Source organism: Balaenoptera acutorostrata, chromosome 8, assembly GCF_949987535.1.
Source record: "Balaenoptera acutorostrata chromosome 8, mBalAcu1.1, whole genome shotgun sequence".
NCBI classification, from domain to species: domain Eukaryota; kingdom Metazoa; phylum Chordata; class Mammalia; order Artiodactyla; family Balaenopteridae; genus Balaenoptera; species Balaenoptera acutorostrata.
The window spans coordinates 73,482,147-73,502,025 of NC_080071.1; the positions used below are offsets into that span (position 1 = coordinate 73,482,147).

Below are 19,879 nucleotides of genomic sequence, written 5' to 3' on the forward strand. Positions count from 1 at the left end.
CTTCCTTGTCATACACCTAAAAAACATTCTTAATTATAAAAAGTGGTGTCAGATCTGAGATAATACTCAATATCCTCTAATCCTCTGATTTAGGTTTTAGGAGGCAGTATACTATAATATAGAGATTTTTTTTAAAAACTTTTGGTCTCAAAATAGTTTGGTCAGGCAAAAACAAAACAAAACAAAGCAAAAACCCCAAATATTAGGAATTTACAACCTGTTTATTCCATGTGGGCTTTGTAAAGGCAAAATGATTTAAGAAATGTGAAATCCCTGAAGTACCATATAACAATTAAGCAAGCTGCTTTTTTTGGCCATCCAATTAGAGACTGTGGGAGAGATGATCTCCTTTATCTGTATTATTCTTGGTTGGAATTGGATATACACTTATTTTGAGCAAAGAACCTGAGAGGGGTCCATAGCATCTAGAACGGTGTGTATTTGAAGGGCCTGATGTGGTAAAATGGCAATAGAATACCACACTGTATGGCTGTGGAGTTTCAAATTTTCAGGGATACTACTACTTAATGTTAAAGAATTCCAGTTTATTAATAAATACACAAAATACAAGCATTTTAAGAAAAGTTCTTAATTGAAGTAGAGGTTCAGTTGAAGTAAAGGTTCAACAATTAGGAGTTTTTTGAGTAACAGTAGTGTGTATCTGCTCTAATTTTTCTTCTCAATCACAATTTTCAAATATTTCTGGTGAGCTATAATTGATAAGCTATCAGCCTGCTTTTCTAAACATAGATACTATTGAAAAATTGCAGGTAAATGGGAATTTTGGAAATTGAACTGTAATTTCCCAAGGGGTTGTCAAAGGAGTCAGTGAAGAATCCTGTAAAGTGATGTTTCTTTGTCATAATACGTGTTCTAATTGTAATACATGCAAATATGTGTTCCTAAATTATCGTTCTTTCAAATTTGGATATGGCTTGCTCTAACGTGGGAATACATGTCTAAAGCTAACATATTCACCATGATATCGTAAAGAAGAATTATAGGCCAATAAAATTACCTAAAAAAGTTTCTTTTCCTGTAACGTAGCAAGGAGGGAAATTACTATGTGCTGTCCTAGCCATCTGAAGTTACTTTGATTTTAGGTCTGCCGTGAAGGTGTGGATCAGAACTTTGCCATCTGATACAGTAGCCATTATCCACACGTAGCTATTTAAATTTATTAAAATTAAATAAAATTAAAAACTTAGTCCCTCAGTCATAGTAGCCACAGTTAAAGAGCTCAGTAGCCTATTGGACAGGCATAGTTAGAACACTTCCCTCATTGCACAGAGTTGTACAGGACAGCCCTGGACTAGACTTATCCTCATCTAGAAGACATTAGAGGAAGATAACTTGACTTCTAATTGGGGAGGTTCAAACCTACTGCAGAACTCATCCAGTTGTTCTCAGATGTTACATATAAGAGGCTGGTCTTTAGAATTTCCCCTGGAACAGAATCCAAACCTCTTGATGGTTTTAGACGTGGCTCATAATCAGACTAGCAATGTCCTATGAGACAGGTTAGACCTGGTTTCAGACCCATTCATTCCTCAATGAATACAAAGCCAAGGTGTACCGTAAGCTTTGGAGCAGGGTATCAGGTAGAATATCTACTATTCATTGTAAATTATTTCTGAAAATTGGAGTCTCCTGAGGCCTCTTTGTCCATAACTCTGGATAATGTTAGATAATCCTTAGTGAATACCACAAATTCCACCTATCTCCTATGATTTTCTCTGTTGTGTTTGATTAGGAACCAGATGAAAATAGAACTGATCTTCACTAGTATTCAAATGAAGTAGCCCTCTACATTGTGCTTTCTACTTCCCAATTCCCTTTCCCTACGCAGTGAGAAACCTAGAGTTACCTGCTTTACTTTAAGACTGAGTGTGGACTGCTAAATTCCTTTATCCCGTGGAGAGTCATTATTTAACTCTCTCCACTGTGTGCATATACTTACCATGTCTTTTATTTAAGAGAATGGAAATGAGCTAAAGAATTGCAGGGTTGTGAACAGTGATGATATAGGATGAGGCCCACCCTTTGATATCCTAGAGCAGGGCTTTTTATCCTCAGGTCCATGGTTTTCAGGGAGTAGGTGTATGCAAACGCATTTATGAATGTGCTTTTATCATATCCTCACAGTGTCCTTGGTCCTGAAAAAAAAATGTTAAGAACAACTGGCCAAGTTGAAGAAAAGATTGAATAGGGGGAAGGTAAAGATGTTCCTTTTCACCTGTCAGTAAAGGAATTCAACTCCTTCCTCCTAAGCCAACTCATTTATATTCTGGCTCTCTCCCAACTGATGGTTGCCACGAGTTTTCCTTGCCATCCCCTGCTGTTCCTCTCTTTATGATCAACAGCATCTCACTTCTCATTCTAGACAACTAAATGCAATATCCAGCACAGGTTAACATTTTAAAATTGCTGCTTTCATAATACATTTTTCTTTATTAAGTGAGAGTCTGAGACAGCTGTGTGTCTTTAAGAAAATTGAGAGGCGTTCCGTACCCTGGCCCTGTCAGCTGACCATTGGCTCCAATTTGTCTATAAAGATTGTGGCTTATAAATCGGTAAGTGGTAGGTACACATTTTTAAAGAAATGTTAGCAGGCAGACAAATATGCTTATATAAGGAACTGACAATTCGTGTGTGAGTTATTCAAAACCATAATTACTGCTTCTCTAACTGCTCTCCCTGTTCATTTCATCTCTATTTAGCTTTTATGTAAAAGGCATGCTAGCAGAGGAAGTTTTAAGAATTGTCTATAATAGGGACTTCCCTGGTGGTCCAGTGGTTAAGAATCTGCTTTCCAATGCGGGGGACACAGGTTCGATCGCTGGTCAGGGAACGAGGATCCCACGTGCCACGGGGCAACTAAGCCCACGCGCCGCAACTACTTTAAAAAAAAAAAAAAAGGAGGGCTTCCCTGGTGGCACAGTGGTTGAGAATCTGCCTGCTAATGCAGGGGACACAGGTTCGAGCCCTGGTCTGGGAAGATCCCACATGCCGTGGAGCGACTGGGCCCGTGAGCCACAACGACTGAGCCTGCACGTCTGGAGCCTGTGCTCCGCAACAAGAGAGGCCGCGATACTGAGAGGCCTGCGCACCACGATGAAGAGTAGCCCCCGCTTGCCGCAACTAGAGAAAGCCCTAGCACAGAAACGAAGACCCAACATAGCAACCAATCAATCAATAAAATAAATAAATCTTTTAAAAAAAGGAAAAAAAAAAAGAATGGTCTATAATAGGGGTTGATTCCCTCCTTTTTCTCTTTCTCTCCATTGACAGTTGATTGTTAATCATGAGTTTCAGGTCTTTCTCTTTTTTTTTTAAAGAAAGAAAATGAAATGCATTAAGTTGTATCATTGTGGTATTATAACAGAAATACAGATACACACCAGAGTTCAGTTCAGGGTTTTGAAAACTCAGTCACATCTAATTTAGTTGTTAATGATCTGGTAGTAACAGCATCTAAGAAATATCAAAAGATGTTGACTTGTTACTGTGAAATGGCCTTTTGTAACATATGTACATTTGTACATAATAGTATATTTTCAAAAATGAGTTGCTTTTGGTAATTATTTGATGAAATTCCAGTTTGAGTATGAGTCTTGTATCCATGCCTCCGCATGACCTTCCTTGTCTTTTTTCTTTAAATGCACAAAATAAATATATAAAAACATTTAAATATATAAAATGTACAAAATATACAAAAACATGTTTTTTATATATTCAAGTGGTTTTTTTAATATTCAAGGACTTAATTCCAAAACACACTACATGCATGAAAACCATGGAGGTACTTCAAGGCCTAGAATAGTGTCCCTGGGAATGAGAATATAGTCTCTTTCCTTTTTTTTCCCTAGTTTCTTTTTCATATTTCCTTATTGATTTCTGAGTACTGATAGACTGCTTTCCCCCTTCTTGTGTGTTGGGAAACTGTGGTAACAAAATGTAGGGCCCTCTTTTGTTAAGACAGTCTGAGGGTTTTGTATAGAAAGTGTTTGAATATATACAAATATTCATATTTATCTGTGGATTACCCTTGGGGGAAAATAAAATGTAGAAAGAATTATAAAATAAACTAAAATTTCCACAGTAGGCAAGAGACAACAAACCAATGTAGCTGGAGTCATTGTTCTGGATTTTTTTCTGTAAAGCAGAAAGTATATTAGGTTTTCATCTTTTGTCCATCTGAATCATAGCTTTCCTTGTTTTCCCTGTATTTTTCTTTTGGAAATCAGATTCTACAAGAGAAAGTTAAAAAGTGTTGGACAGTTGTGGATGCAAGAACTCAAAAAAAAGAAGATATACAAAAAGAAACGGTTTATTGCTTGAATGACGATGATGAAACTGAAGTTCCAAAGGAGGATACTATTCAAGGTATTATGCCAGTGAGAGTATCACTTTTGCCTAGAAGATTTTCTTCAAGATGATAGGAGGCAGGCTAGGTTTTGTATTATTATTTGTCTAGAGACACAACTATATGAGGGGATCATGAGACACTGGATCCTTTAGGTCATCTGTTGGGTCTCAGGCAGGATGGTTCTGAGGCAGGAGTATACTTGGGCTTTCGGTCTCTCTGGGTTTTAAATGTCTCAGGTGACAGGACTTAATACTTGGCTTTGCTTTAAAGTTTGAAACTCACTAGCTAGGAAAATGCTTATATTAACATGGCTGAAGCAAATTTTTTGTTTACCTTTGACTTCCATAGTGATCATTTTTCTGAATGCCAATTTCAGGTCTTATATCCTGCCAGTTTAGCTCCCTTAAGGTAATTTAGGGGAAAAGAAAAATTATTTGTGTTTGTTATATTGCTTTATGTTCACTAGGATCTTTAGAGTTGTACTTCATATATTTGTACCCATTGGCTCTGTGTAGTGTATTTAGATGGCGTCTCTATCCAGAGGGCTTAGAAGCTAGCTGAGGGTGTCTGAATGTTCAAGAGCTAAAATGAGAAGATACCAAATGATGGTTAAGATAGAAACCAGAGTCTTTATATAAATTTATCACCAGACTATGTGCTACTCAGTATAATTTTAATTTGCAAGCCTTAAAAAAAAAATTCCTTTCATCTGTGGCACTGCATTGCAGTATTTGTATATTTATATGTTTTGCCAGGGGTCTTGGCGGGTGGGAGAGTGATTAAAGATGGTGGTGGTTATGACCCCTTTCTTTCTTCTGATGGATTAAAATGTAATAAACAACCCACAATCTCTACTAATTCTTTAATTCAACTCAATAGTATAGTGTGGTTAAGAACAGAAATTTTGGAGTCAGACCTTGGTTAGAATCATGGCTCCATTACTTGCTTGTCATTTAATCCTCGTATAATGACTGGCTCATAGTAGGAAGAATAGCATGATTAAGGGCATAAGACCAGGAAAGTAGACGGCCTTCTCAGTGATACCAAGTAGTTAGGTAAGGTGTATTGGGCATATGCAGATTCATACTCAGGGTAGTATCTAAAAGACAATCTGCATTTTCTCTTTTAATCTTCACAACAACCAGTGAAGTAGGCACTCTTGTTTCCATTTTACGGATAAGAGAATTGAGGTTGAAAGACATTCGTTAACATGTGCAAAATCTCATAGGTAACAAGTAGCAGAATTTGAACCCAGGGCTGCAGGAGTCTGTGTTTCTACATGCTATTCTGAATTAGGAAGGACTTTGAATGATACGCTGAAGAGTTTATGCTTAATTTTGAAAGCGACATGGAGCTGTTTATAATTTTGAGGAGCAGAGCGTCATGGGGGCTGTTTTAGAAAGATTAATAGGACATCTGAGTATAGGATGGATTGGAAGGAGAAGGGACTAGAGATGAGGGTACCAATTCTTTCGGTTGCAAGCAAAGAAAGCAGCTCTGGTTGTCTTCGACAGAAAGCAAACATATTGGTGGAGCAAGGGAGAGGGAAGAGTTAAACATTGTTTCAGTTCGAAGAGCATAGATGTGCAGCTTTTCTCTCTTACCTTTTTGCAGTTACCCACATACGTCCTTTGCCTGTCTTCCACTTTCTATCCCCTAATATGTAGAGTTCTCTTTTTTAGATAGAGGGACTAGTTTATGTGAGCAAAGGACTATGGTCGTATTTGTAGTCTGTTCTCTACTCTTTGCCATGTACAAAAGTTACAGTTATTGATTTGCCCTTTAAAAGATGAGCCAGAAAACATAAGACAGTTTTAATTAGAATTTTCAGGTTACTCTTAAACAATTCCAGTAAGATGTCTGAAAAAACATTGGGTTTAGATACCACTCTTAATTATGTGCCATCCATTTCCCTCTTAATTTCTTGTTGAAATTTTTGTTTATATCACCAGCTTTTATTAAAAGACATATATGAAAATAGAAATGTGTTTCTTTTTAATTAAATACATGGCATGTGCAGAGTGAGGGAACTAATAAACACTGGATCACAGAATCTGCCCCCAAACACACAAGTTTCTTTGTTTCTTGAAGTAAAGATGCATATGCTTTTCCTTTTCATCTACGCAAGGTCATAATCCTTGGATTTTGATGATCTTTCTCCCCATTAAACATATAAGACTATATAGTGAAAGGGCATGACCTTCCATAGAGCAGAGAGGCCCTGGAACAGGGTTGGAGTTTTTTTAAGGAGCCAAGAGCCTATATCTGTAATAACCTAAGTAATTAAAAAGAAAAAAAGTAGACAATCCAATCCCAGAAATAAAATAAATTTAAATGCAGAAAAATATCCAGCTTGTCAATTGAATGATTCTAAATAGAAAAATTTTGGCTTCTTCCATTAGGCATTTGTATATCTCCAGCATCCATTTTTGAGAACATTTTGTTCTGAAAATCCTATGGGCACATTTCTCTGTGGGTCTCCAGGTTTCTAAATAAATGTGTTCTTGTTATTATGTTTACAAGTCATGATTGTACTTTAGTCAGCCATGGTTTATCTTTGGAGGATAACTAGTACATTGCATTTGCTACATTCTTTCTTCTAGGATGGATAATCACTAAGGTAACTAGATTGCAGAATATGCTACTTAAAAAAATGTAATTAGGGGCTTTCCTGGTGGCGCAGTGGTTGAGAATCTGCCTGCTAATGCAGGGGACACGGGTTCGCGCCCTAGTCTGGGAAGATCCCACATGCCGCGGAGCAACTAGGCCCGTGAGCCACAACTACTGAACCTGCGCGTCTGGAGCCTGTGCTCCGCAACAAGAGAGGCCGCGACAGTGAGAGGCCCGCGCACCGCGATGAAGAGTGGCCCCCACTTGCCACAACTGGAGAAAGCCCTAGCACAGAAACGAAGACCCAACATAGCAATCAATCAATCAATCAATCTTTAAAAAAATAAAATAAAAAAAAAAAGAATAAAGCTGGAGGCATCATACTAAAAAAAAAAAATGTAATTAGATTTTAATTGTCTCTGTGTCGTGTATGTTTGTGGATCTGCCGCTTCTTTTTCTGCAGTGATCATAAGGGGCAGAAATTTGATTCCAGCAAACAGTATATGGAGGCTTGATCTGGAGTGTGCATGTATTGTTAATGTATGTATAGGGCCAATTTCAGCTTGTAGAAAATGAGGCCCCATATGCTTAACAGATGCTCTTCTCTTGTTCTCTAGGGTTCCGCTATGGGAGTGATATCATTCCTTTCTCTAAAGTGGATGAGGAACAAATGAAATATAAATCGGAGGGGAAGTGCTTCTCTGTTTTGGGATTTTGTAGGTCTTCTCAGGTAAAGCACGTATTTGTCTACTAATTGTAAACAAAACAGATGAGCTTTTTTCTCATTATTTGAGATGGTGTGCTTTGGATTGGGCCTGTTATTTATAATATGTTTTTTTCACTTTTAGTTTTTCTAAAATGTAGTCTGGCGTGCTGCTATCCTTGATTTTTGAAGGTTAAAAATCAAGAGGTAGAGAAGTCGGCATAAATCAGAATAGTTTCAGTGAAAAGTCACTTCTTAGCTTTGGTGTCGGTCATAGCTCATAGTAGCCTTAAAGAAACAGCATCCAGTTCTTTGCTATTGTATTGCTTTCTCTAACTGTTACGTATGCTGGAGTGTTTTACAGGAGTCAAGGTCTAGTTGGGTTTTGAATGACCATAGATCTTTTAGAATATCATTGATTTATGCCAGTCACCCTTCTTCTCAACGGCCAACAAAGAGGTCTCGGATGCAAAACTTGTTCATTAGTCATATGTTTTTTAGACGGCAATACAGAGATACAAAAAAGACACAGTGGAAAATGCAGTAGCTTATTGAAGGCTGTGGATACCATATACTCTCCAAGAAAGGGTCATTAAAGATTCCCAGCAGTCTTAGATGAAATGTTATTGAGGTAGGCAACCGAACAGAATGAATAAGTAGAAAGTGCATCTTTTCAGGCTCTATAGGGATGAAGAGATTTTTGTTGGTTCTAGAAGAACTCAAGTGAGAATTAAAATAAAAATAAATATAACCCAGTGTACCAGATTTAAATTTCTTCATGTTACTCCAGCATGTAGTCCCTGTATAATTCAGTGTTAGAATAATTCAGTGAGGTGGGGAGAATGTCTTCCATCATATGCTCAAACTGTTAGATACAGTTTTAAGACTCATAAAACCAAAAATTGAGAGTATTTACTTAAAGTCGATACAGTTAATGGTGAGAATAAATACCTTTTGGAAGTTGAGTGTCTCTAACAGTTCTCTAACAAATTACACTAAATGTGCTTTTCTTTAAAATTATTCACTTTGGGAGGTATATAAACTTAAAATTTACGGTTCTTAATGTCAGTGCTTATGAGTCTTTTCAGTGAAACAGAACCTCCATTCAGACCTATTTGTAGAAACTGGCTTATTGGGAACTGGGTCTGCCTAATTCCAGATAGGCAGAAAAGATCTATCCAAAACTCCTATAACTGTAATTTAGGACTCAAAAAACTGAAATCATCTGTGCCATGGTAGGTGTGGGGACCTATTTAGTTAGATGGCAAAGCAAGAAAAAGTGAGCTGAAAAAGTACGTTTTCCATTTAAAAAGATTTTTATTGACTTAAAATTAACTTTTAAGTCATGAAGTGTTTTCTAAACCAACTTTCTGTTGTTTTTAAGCTCTAAATTATTTTTATCTTAAGTGCAATATCAGACAGGTACAATAAAGATAGTCATAGCTACCATTTATTGAGTGATTATAATATTACAATCAATATACTAACCACTTTATATAAATTCCCATTTAATTCTTATTACAGTCCTCTCAGGTAGATGCCATGATATGTATTTTATACATTAGGAAATGGAGGTTCAGCACCGTTAGGTAATTGGCCCAAGGTCCCCAGCTAGAAGGTGGTAGAGATGGGTTTTGAACCAGGTCTCTCTGACTCCAAAGCTATGCCATTAATCAGCTATAATCTGCCCACCAGATAGACAGGCTCATTTTTGAATAGTCTAGTTTTTACATACCTGCTTTTGTGTATTATGTTAACAAATGCATACACGTCATCCTAAGAACAAGGTTTTTCCATATCAACTAAGGTAAAGTATAAGTATGTACCTTTTAATAAACTAGTAATTAGCTTTAAATTAATAAGATCACATAGTTTTCCAGATTCCCTTAATCTGAGGGACACTAATATTTCTGGATTGAATTAGTGTGAAACTTTTCATAATATAAAATAGGTTTTTTTTGGTTTGGAATTGTTTTTTTTTTGAATTGTGAATTACTCTTCTCTTTTAAACTTTCAGGAGTCCTTTCAATTTGCCTTCTTCCATGTTGTCAGTGTTCTGGGTATCTAATTATAGGATGGATAAGAATTTAGCCAGAATTTCCCCAAATGTCTGGCTGTCCTTTGAGAAGTCATTTAGGTGCCTTAGGAAAAGGTATCATTAACTGTTCTTGAATCAGTCAAGAACTACTACAGATTCTAATAGGAGGGCAAATAAATCTGTATGGATGTAGCAAACTGAAAATATAAGATTATTCCCATATTTTTTCAAATAATGGTTTTCAGATGGGGAATGGAAGTGAAGATGGAGGTATTTGGCTTATATGGGCCTCACCCCCACACCTTTGGGACTCAGTTTTCCTGAGCTGCTGTTACTGTGAAAGTGCTCACAATTTCTCGCCTTAGAGGTGGGAGGGCAGAAAAAATATTTGAGAAGCATTGCCTCTCTTACGGCACATTCTTATAAATATGCTCCAGGCTCAAGATGACATAGATCAAAGAGAAGTTGATCTTGGTTGATAGATGCAGGTGGTTATAATATTAAGAACTCTTAGTATTCATCTTCTAGTCTCTGACTCCTCTGATACTGTGTGCTAGGTGAGTAATTTAAAGGACACATGGTACTCTAGTCTCTTGGCAGTTCATCAATGCCTTGTCATTTCTCTTAGGATGAAGTCCAAACCACTTAACTTTGCTCATAAGAGACTTCATGATCTGATCTTTGCTAATCTCACTCATCTAACTTTTCAGCTTTCCCCCTTGCCCTGTGGCACTGCGCTACTCGAAAAGCAGTTCCCCAAATGTACTATGTGTTTATGTCACTCCAGACTTAATCACACTGTTATCTCTGCTGAGGACACTTGTGCCCAGACTTTCATCTTAGTTCCTACCCATCCTTTAAGTGTTGACTTAGGTGTCACCATTTGCAGAAGCCTTCCCTGACACCTCATGACTGAGATAGCTGCCCTTCGTATGTGCTCTTGTAGCGCTGAGCTATAATACTGTACTCTTGTGGACCGGTAGCACTGCCTGGTAATACTCCACTGCACCTAATTTCATATTTCTCTACGCTCCTCAAGGCAAGGCTACATCCTGTTCATTATTGTGTTATAGTGCCCAGAACAATGTTTGACATAAACTAGGCACTCATATATTTGTTGTGTTTAAGTGATTTGAACCTCAAAGAGTGAGTTGTTTCTAGTACCTGTGAATGTTTTTCAGTAAGAGCATTTTGAATGTAATTTCCTAGTAATGTGTGGCATTATGGTTTTTTGTGTTACTTATTTTGGATCGAAACCAGTTCTTTTCCTCACTTCCTCTTGTAGGTCCACATGAAATATTTTATGGGAAATCAAGTTCTAAAGGTCTTTGCAGCAAAAGATGATGAGGTGAGTTGACAGTAGGTCTTTGAGGTAGTGCCATAGAATTGAACTGTCATTTTAAGTGAGTTGTTTGGGGCTTTTATAGTTTAAAATGACATTAATTCTTGCAACAGCAGTGGGAAAATTCACTGACATTTAACTCTGAAAATGGAGAAATGATAAATGAATTTGTCATAGCATGAGCACAAGGCCTGAGGACATAGTTCTGCAATCGGAGATCAGGTGAGTATTAAAAACAAAAACATTTGAACAAATACATTTAAGTATGCAGATCTCATGGTCACAGGTTCAGGAAGGTTGGGGTCAGGTTAACATTTTCATTTTCATAAACAGAACATTTAGTGCTGGCTTAAGCATCCTGAAGATGAGCTTCACTGACTCACGGGACTACTTCCATCATTGAGAAATTTGTCTTATCCCCCTTACCTCTTTCTTTTCATTCTTTTCCTACATCCCCAGGAGATTCTGTTTTCAGGCTGGTTTCTGCCTGGCTAACGACCCGTGACTGGTGCATCCTACACTCACACCTGCCCTCTCTATAAATATTTTCTATGTAGTCTTCAAGGAAGAACTTGTTATTTCCTTGGAGATTTTGATGTTAACTGGAAAGTTACCATCCAGTGTCTGTTTAAGACTACTTAGGTCTCCATGTTCCAGAAGTTACTTGCATTTGGAACTGGTAAACTGGATGTAGATGGCTTGTTTGGGGTGGGGGGAAGGGTGGTGGTATAAGTGATCTAGTCCTCTTTTTCTCCTCACTTCTGAAGGGTAGCTGGCTGCTGATTTAGTGAATGGATATACCATTATTCTATTAGAACAGTAAAATTAGGAGAAGAAAATGCTTGGCTTCCACCCAGTATTAAATGGATTCATTAAAGTGCAGTAGGTGTACGTGAATCCTCAAATTTGAGAATCCTAGTTCATGGATTTCTCCCGAATCAAATCCTAATGGGAATCAGGCAGTTCTAGTATCTATTGTCAACACACCTTAACTGCGTTTTTAACTTCTGCTGAGGTTTTAACTCCAACTTACTGTTCCTTTTCCCAAAGAAAATTCTGATCACTTCATGTGATTGCTGGGTATGCAGTAAGGAAAATCATATCACAAAGCTGTGTTGACACATATGATTCTCTAGACTTGCTAGCTCAGGTCAGGGCAGCATTGTGACTTGCATAATTCAAATCCAGCCTCATACAGACCTTATAGATCACAGGGTCACTTTGAGTCACTAAAGAAAAAAAAATTCATCTACTGATGGCAAAGGGCTACTCTTTGGTGTCAGTTCTTGATGTCATAGTCAAAGAATAATATTAACTAATTGGGGCTATGAGATAAGCAGGGGAGTAAAGAAACTGTGTCATATGAGGACTTTGAGTAAAAGATTGCGTGGAGAAGACTTGTGTAGGTAGGCAGGGGAGTAGGAGGGATGAGAGACAATAGCCTTGTTCAGATACTTAAGAGGATTATCATATGGAATAGAAACTAAACTATGCTTCCTACCAGAGGTAAATTGGAACCAATAAGTGGTCATTTTGTTCAAGATGAAGAATTATTTTATCAACAAGGATTACTATCTCCAAATGGATTGGTTCCTTGTGAGATGGTCAGATCCCCATTCCTGTAAGTTTCTAAGCAGAGTCTCTACCAATCAGATGTTAGGAAGGGAATTCCTTCATCGTGTGGGTTGTTAAACTAGATGAATACTTTTGTTTTTCAGCTCAAATATTCTATGATTCTATGAATATATTCCTTTTTAAAAGTGTTTTCTCTGGTCATTAGCATATAATTTTTTTTGTATGGAGAATCTAAATTTTTATGTGCTGGTTTTCACTATGTGGAAGAGAACGGGAGAAGAGAAAGGGAAGGAAATGGAGCTTTAGTTGAGTTTCCCACAGGTGTAATATGGTGTTATAGCTGCCATTCCAGACCCCATCCTTCCTTCTTTAAGTATCCCAGTTGGTCCTATCAAAGACACCCAAATAAAAACTTGCAAACAAATTGGAAGTAATCTCTTCTTTATACTCCCATCGTGCTTATCTGGCCTCTCTTATGGGACTTGTTAGAATATACACATTCTGTACTTGGTACACATCTCGTTTCTGCTAGTAAAGAAGCTCAGTGAGATCAGGGACTCAACTTTGTTTTCTTACATTGCCTAAGATAGTGCTTAGCCAAGAGTAGGCACTAAGTAAATATTCCTTGAATTGAACTGAAAAGGTAATCAATCTATCATGAAATCTGTAGAGGATTTTGATGACTAGGTATTGATGTCATAGGTTCTTAGTGGAGGAGATGGGGATACACATAGCTAACTTTGATAAGGGTTAGCTGTAACATTGAGAAAAGTACAAAGTGTTTGGGGAGTTATGGAGAGGGAGAGAGCTGAGTAAAGCAAATCTGAAATGGAAAGCTTGTCAGTTTACTGGGCCTTGAAAATGGGTTAGAAGCTTGAGAGCCAGAGATTTGGAGAGAGCATTCTAGTGAGGAGGAAACTGTACAAGCAAAAAGCTACCGAGGTGGGAGAGTACAAGACTTGCCCGTGAATAATGATCAGCTCTACCGAGGCAGGGATAGAGGAACCCTTGGAGGTTTTTATGGAAGAGAGTGACGTGATCAGCTCTAGGAACAGGGGAGGCAGTGATGGAACAGAACAGATAGAATTTGAAAGACGGCATAGAGGTAGAATCGGTAGAGTGTGGTGAACACTTGAAGGTGAGGGACTGTAGGGAGGCATTTCAACTTCAGGGCTTCTCATTTGGTTGACTGGGAGGTGGTGTTAGTGGAAGCAGGGAGTACAGGAGGAGAGAAGGGGGAAGACAGTAAGCTTAGTTTTGGTCATGCATAGTTTGAGATACCTAAGGTACAACTGTACGAGTTATCTACCAACTGGTAGGCGATATAAGCCTGGGTCTTGGGCGAGTTTTTTTTTTAAATCTTTCTTTTTTAAAAGTTTATTTATTTGTTTATTTTTGGCTGCATTGGTCTTTGTTGCTGCGCACGGGCTTTCTCTAGTTGCAGCGAGCGGGGGCTGCTCTTCGTTGCGGTGCGCGGGCTTCTCATTGCGGTGGTTTCTCTTGTTGCGGAGCACGGGCTCTAGGCACGCAGGCTTCAGTGGTTGTGGCACGCAGGCTCAGTAGTTGTGGCGCACGGGCTTAGTTGCTCCGCGGCATGTGGGATCTTCCCGGACCAGGGCTTGAACCCGTGTTCCCTGCACTGGCAGGTGGATTCTTAACCACTGCCACCAGGGAAGTCCCTTGGGAGAGTTTTAAAGCTGAATATACAGACTTTTGATTCATCAACTCATGGGACTAGATAAAATAAATAGTCGCCAAAGTAGAGTTTTAGAGTGAGAGGAGGAGAGAAAGGCCAAGAGCAGAATTTCAAGATTAGTTGGAAGAAGAGAAGAGCTGGGGGAGGAGTGGTGTACAAAAGTAGAATAATCAGGGCAGAGTGTTGTTTCTGAAGCCAAAGAAGGAGAAAGAGTAGAGAAAGAGGGATGGTCAGATGCTGCTGATAGTTCAGGCAAATAGAATGCGGACTAAGAGTTGGGCAATTTGGAGATCATAGGGGACTTCAGAGGATAATTTCAGTAAGGAAGTGGGTCAGTAGCTTGATTAGATTGAAGAATAATTGTGTTCTAAGCAGTGAAACAGCAAGATTATTATTTCATGAAATGTAAAGATGAAGGGAAAGAAAGTTATAGATACTTATTTGTGGAGAGAGGGGCAAAGAAAGATTTTGTTTAGAGTGAGGGTGTGAATTCAGAGGAGAAGGAAAATTGAAGGAATAAGAGAATATAATGAAGAAAAGTTCCAGAAGGGGTACAGTAAATGTGATTAAATGAAGATGTGTACAGTGTAGCCTTAAAGTGGTTAGAGGGGCACTTAAAATCTAAAACAGGGAGAAAGTGAATAACAATCTTGTAAGTATTGTGCTGTGAAAATCCTCACGTGTTTGACATGTGTTAACGCATGCATCTTTCTTACTAGGCGGCAGCAGTTGCCCTTTCCTCCCTGATTCATGCTTTGGATGAATTAGACATGGTGGCCGTAGTTCGATACGCTTATGACAGAAGAGCTAATCCTCAAGTTGGCGTGGCTTTTCCTTATATCAGGGACGCCTATGAGGTAAACCTGCAAGTCTTATTCATATTAATTTTTTTCCCTTCAGTTCCTTTTTTCTAAACAGTGCTTCTTAACTGTTAATGTACATGAGAATTACTTGGGGGATCTTGTTAAAATGCAGTTTCTGATTCTGTAGGTCTGGGGTGGGGTCCTGAGAGTCTGCATTTCTCACCAACTCCCACGTAATGCTGATGCTGCTGGTCTGTGAACCACACTTTCAGTTGCAGTGAAAGAACATAAATTATAAGAGGATGCAAAGAACTTCTCATGAAATCAAATCAGTAAACATTAACCGTGACCTTCTGTTTGCCCAGTCCAGGGACCTTCTCTCCATTCTGATCCTTCTTGACTTCTCAGAACCTAAAGGGAGTACAGATTACCTCCCTTTCTACAACAGCCTTTAGTGTGGATAAAGGTTGAGGGTGTGATTTTCTTGTGATCCTGGTGAAGTTCTGTTTTTCTAGGGCTCTCCTGTTTAAAATGCAGGTCTAGCTCCCTCGCCATTTCCTGTCTCTCAGAGCACTCGCTGCAGCAGAAATGGAACGAGGAGGCAGATACCTTGACTTCCAAGTCGGCCTGCCAGTCACCTCGACTCTCTTATTTGTTGTGTTGGTCATGCATTTTGTAGGTATTCTTTGATGGTCTTTCTTTTAAGCATTTCTTTTATGTTGAATATTCTTTGTACTGTTTGCAGTTGTGTACAGCTAATCACAGAAATCGGAACACTTTATTCTCCACGTCCCAGACTCGAGCCGTCTGATTTTTGAAATCCTTTTGTTGTGCCACTTTCACAGTGTTTGAGATCAGCTTTAAATGTTTTCCATTAATTCGGTTGTTTCTGTTTTTACCTCCACTCTTTCTCATTAGTGTTTAATGTACGTACAGCTGCCTTTCATGGAAGACTTGCGGCAGTACATGTTTTCATCCTTGAAAAATAATGGGAAATGCACTCCCACAGGTGAGTTTATTCCCATTTTGCTCACTGATTGGCTCTAAACACAGACTGTTTTGGGGAAATCACCTGTCTTTAGTCATGGTTTGGGGCTAGGATTTCACAGGGTGGTGTTACAGTTGACCCTTGAACAACGAAGAGGTTAGGGGCACCACTCCCCCCAGTCGAAAGTCCATGTATAACTTTACAGTTGGCCCTCAGTATCCATGGTTCTGTATCTGTAGATTCAACCAATCTCAGATTGTGTAGTATGTACATATATACTTATAATCCACATATAAGCGGATCTGAGCAGTTCAAACCCACGTCGTTCAAGGGTCAACTGTAGTTGGATTCCAGTTACACTCATATACGGTAATGATGAAGGTGATTTTTTTCCAGTAGCAGGGATAGGTTTGCTCCAAACATTGTCTAGTTTCTCCCTTCTGACTCAGAGCTTGTATCTGGGGAGCAGCTTGCTGGAAATGGATGTACATGCTGTAATTGTGAGCAGAAGGTTTGCCCTCTACTGAGGTGAACTGACATGTGGTATCAAACCTGTGACTAGTGTCCTATGTAAAATATGATGTAGCTTTAACCAAAAAGTGACAGTGCTGTAGATGCCCTTTTCTCTTTGTCCTTCCTTCATAGTTTGCATTATCAGTCCAAGTCCTGTTCCAGGAGTTACTGGGAGCTTAATGAGAAGAGGTCTTTATTAAGCATCTGGCTTCAAATGTCAGGGTGCTACCCAGAGTGATTCTCACACACACAGATCCTGTCTTCCAGAAATCTCACAGTTTAAGACAGTTATCATAAGATATACCAGTGGGCTGAATGTAGAGAACATACCAAAAAGAACACAGAATGAAGAGTAGATGTTTTAGTTGACAAGTTTAAATCTGCAGCAGTGTAGGATTAGGGAGCTGTGAGGTGAGTCTCAGAACTGGTGCCCTCCGTACACTGGGAGCAGTGTGCAGGACAAAAGCTAAGAATCAAGTGGGCCCCTAGGGCTTGTATCTTTACCTTCTAGAAATGAGTCTCTCTGCATCACGTGGAGCCAGGCATGGACTTGAATGTGTAGAGGGTGCCAGTGTGTTACAGTATTCTGTCTCTTCCTCTTGGTAATTCCAAACTTTAAATGAGAAGAACATTTAAAAAAGAGAACTTTGCTGAGAGATTACCTTATAGATATAAATCACTCAGGATCTAAAACATTAAATATTTTTCGATCTGTTGCTTTATATTGTGTGAGTTCTGTGACATTTTTGTTTGCATTTGCTCCATTGGAAAAACGGATCATTAAAATTGTTTGGCATATTTCCCAAGTCAGCATTTATGTAGGGGTGTGTAATGCCAGCGTGGTCTGGTCTGATACTAGCCTGTCGTAGCAGATGGAAATCACCAAATATTCACCCACACAGGTACCACCTCCTTCCTATTACCGGGTGGACCCTGCAGTAGTCAGCTTGAGATGGTGCCTGAAACCTCCCTTGGAAACTCCAAAAATGGGATAGAAATGATATCTCATGATAAATATCTGTATGCTCGTTCATTTTGTAGTAGCTGTCCAAAAGGGATGTTTGAAAAGGTGAAGAATAGAAGCATAATGAACTTTTAGGAACTGCTTACTCTTTTCCGCCTTTTGCCTAGTGACTGTGAATGATCCCAAAATAGCACTTCAGTTTTAATAGCTGAAGTGCCGTATGAATCAGCAGAATGAAAGTTACACGTGGCAGTTTAGGTAGAAGCATTTTTGGGAGAGTTGCCTTTCATCCACATTGCTTTGGGGTGTGTCGTTTTCACTGACTTGGTAGATTTTTATCGGGGAGAACTTGCTTTCTACCTGGTATTAGAGAGACATAAAGAAGAGGACTCGTGTTTCTGCTCTCGAGGATCCTTAGAATTTGAATGGAGTGGGGTAAGACATGTATGCAGGACTTTTTTCCAAAGAAGACATACATACGCGTGGCCAACAGACACATGAAAAGATGCTCAGCATCACTAATCATTAGGGAAATGCAAATTAAAACCACACCTGTCAGAATAGCTATCATCAAAAAGACAACAAATAACATGTGTTTGCAAGGATGTGGAGAAAAGGGAACCCTTGTGCACTGTTGTTGGAATGTAAATTGGTTCAGCCACTATGGAAAACAGTATGGAAGTTTCCCAAAAAATTAAAAAATAGAACTACCATATGATCCAGCAGTTCTACTTCTGGTATTTTCCCAAAGAAAACAAAAACACGAACTCAAAAAGATATATGCATGCCTATGTTCATTGCCGCATTATTTACAGTAGCCAAGTTATGGGAGCGACCTAAGTGTCCATCAATAAATGAATGGACAAAGAATATGTGATACACACACACACACACACACACACGCACACACACACGCACACACAGAATGGAGTATTACTCAGCCATAAAAAAGAATGAAATCTTGCCATTTGCGAAAACATGGATGGACCTAGAAGGTATTATTCTGGGTGAAATAAGCCAGACAAATACCATATGATTTCACTTAAATGTAGAATCTAAAAAACAAAACAAATGAACAAATAAAACAGAAACAGACTCTTAGATACAGAGAACAAACTGGGGGGTTGCTAGAGTAGAGTGGAGTAAGGGGATGAGTGAAATAGGTGAGGGGGATTAAGAGGTACCAACTTCTAGTTATAAATAAGTCACAGGGATAAAATGTACAGCATGGGGAATATAGTCTATAATATTGTAATAACTTTGTATGGTGTCAGATGGTAACTAGACTTATCGTGTTGGTCATTTTGTAATGTATAGAAATATTGAATCACTGTGTTGTACACCTGGAACTAACGTAGTGTTGTAGATCAATTATACTTCAATTAAAAAAAGATTAAAAAAAAAAAAAGACATGCACACAGGTCTGTGTGATTAGCGCCATGAGGTTTGTGAGAGGAAAGAACTCATTCTGACTTGGGGAGATTGTAAAGGAATCCACTCACTCTGGTCCAATGGCATCTTCCTGTTAAGTTGGTATACTCTGATACAGGTAATGTTAAATCCTTATAAAGCTAATGCTTCATTTCCAAAGGCATTTTCCTTTTCTTTTTTAATGTTATTCTCCTTTGCCAGTTACCAGTTTTTTTAATGTCAACTCAATGAATACTGAGTATTTTGAATTAGCATATGGAAGGTGGGTTTTGTATGGCTCTGGTGCATTTTTCTTGAACAAACTCTTTTGCTTTTGATAAGATATTCCACTATCAAAAGTTCATTAGAGCTGGGAAGTACCTAAAAGACCAGCTACTCTAAATAGCTCTCTTTGCAAATAAGAAAACTGAGGCTCAAGTTAAATGACTTGCATAACTAGAGTATTTTTGGCAGGGCCAGGACTGAATATCCTTCCGGTATTGCTGTGAATATCTGTGAATGGAAAGCATTTGTTTTGGAGACTAATGAAGGTAATCATTATTTCCTTTTGCTGCTCTGTTTATCCTTGTCTTAGAGGCGCAGTTGAGTGCTGTTGATGCTTTGATTGACTCCATGAGCTTGGTAAAGAAAGATGAAGAGGAGGGCACCATTGAAGACTTATTTCCAACCAGCAAAATCCCAAATCCTCAATTTCAGAGATTATTTCAGGTGAGAGAGGAAAGGTGAACCAGTCATACTTTTCTTAGATGAAAGAGAGCTAAGTGAAAAGTTAGGGTAATTGGCTGGTCCCAATCAAACTGAAGGCTCAGTTGCTCTGTCTATTTAATGGAAGAATAACACCTTTCTC

The 19,879-nt window shown here is 38.6% G+C and overlaps 1 protein-coding gene across 3 annotated transcripts in view; it reads left to right on the forward strand.

The window, feature by feature from the left end:
• The window catches only part of XRCC5 (X-ray repair cross complementing 5), a 97,464-nt gene that overhangs the window by 13,011 nt on the left and 64,574 nt on the right, over positions 1–19,879 (forward strand). For all 3 annotated transcript variants that reach the window (XM_007187879.2, XM_007187880.2, XM_057551208.1), the window contains 7 exons: positions 2,459–2,573; positions 4,248–4,386; positions 7,597–7,709; positions 11,006–11,068; positions 15,053–15,190; positions 16,055–16,145; positions 19,607–19,740. In XM_007187879.2, the coding sequence (XP_007187941.1) occupies positions 2,459–2,573; positions 4,248–4,386; positions 7,597–7,709; positions 11,006–11,068; positions 15,053–15,190; positions 16,055–16,145; positions 19,607–19,740 (793 nt within the window). The remainder of the gene's footprint in view (positions 1–2,458; positions 2,574–4,247; positions 4,387–7,596; positions 7,710–11,005; positions 11,069–15,052; positions 15,191–16,054; positions 16,146–19,606; positions 19,741–19,879) is intronic.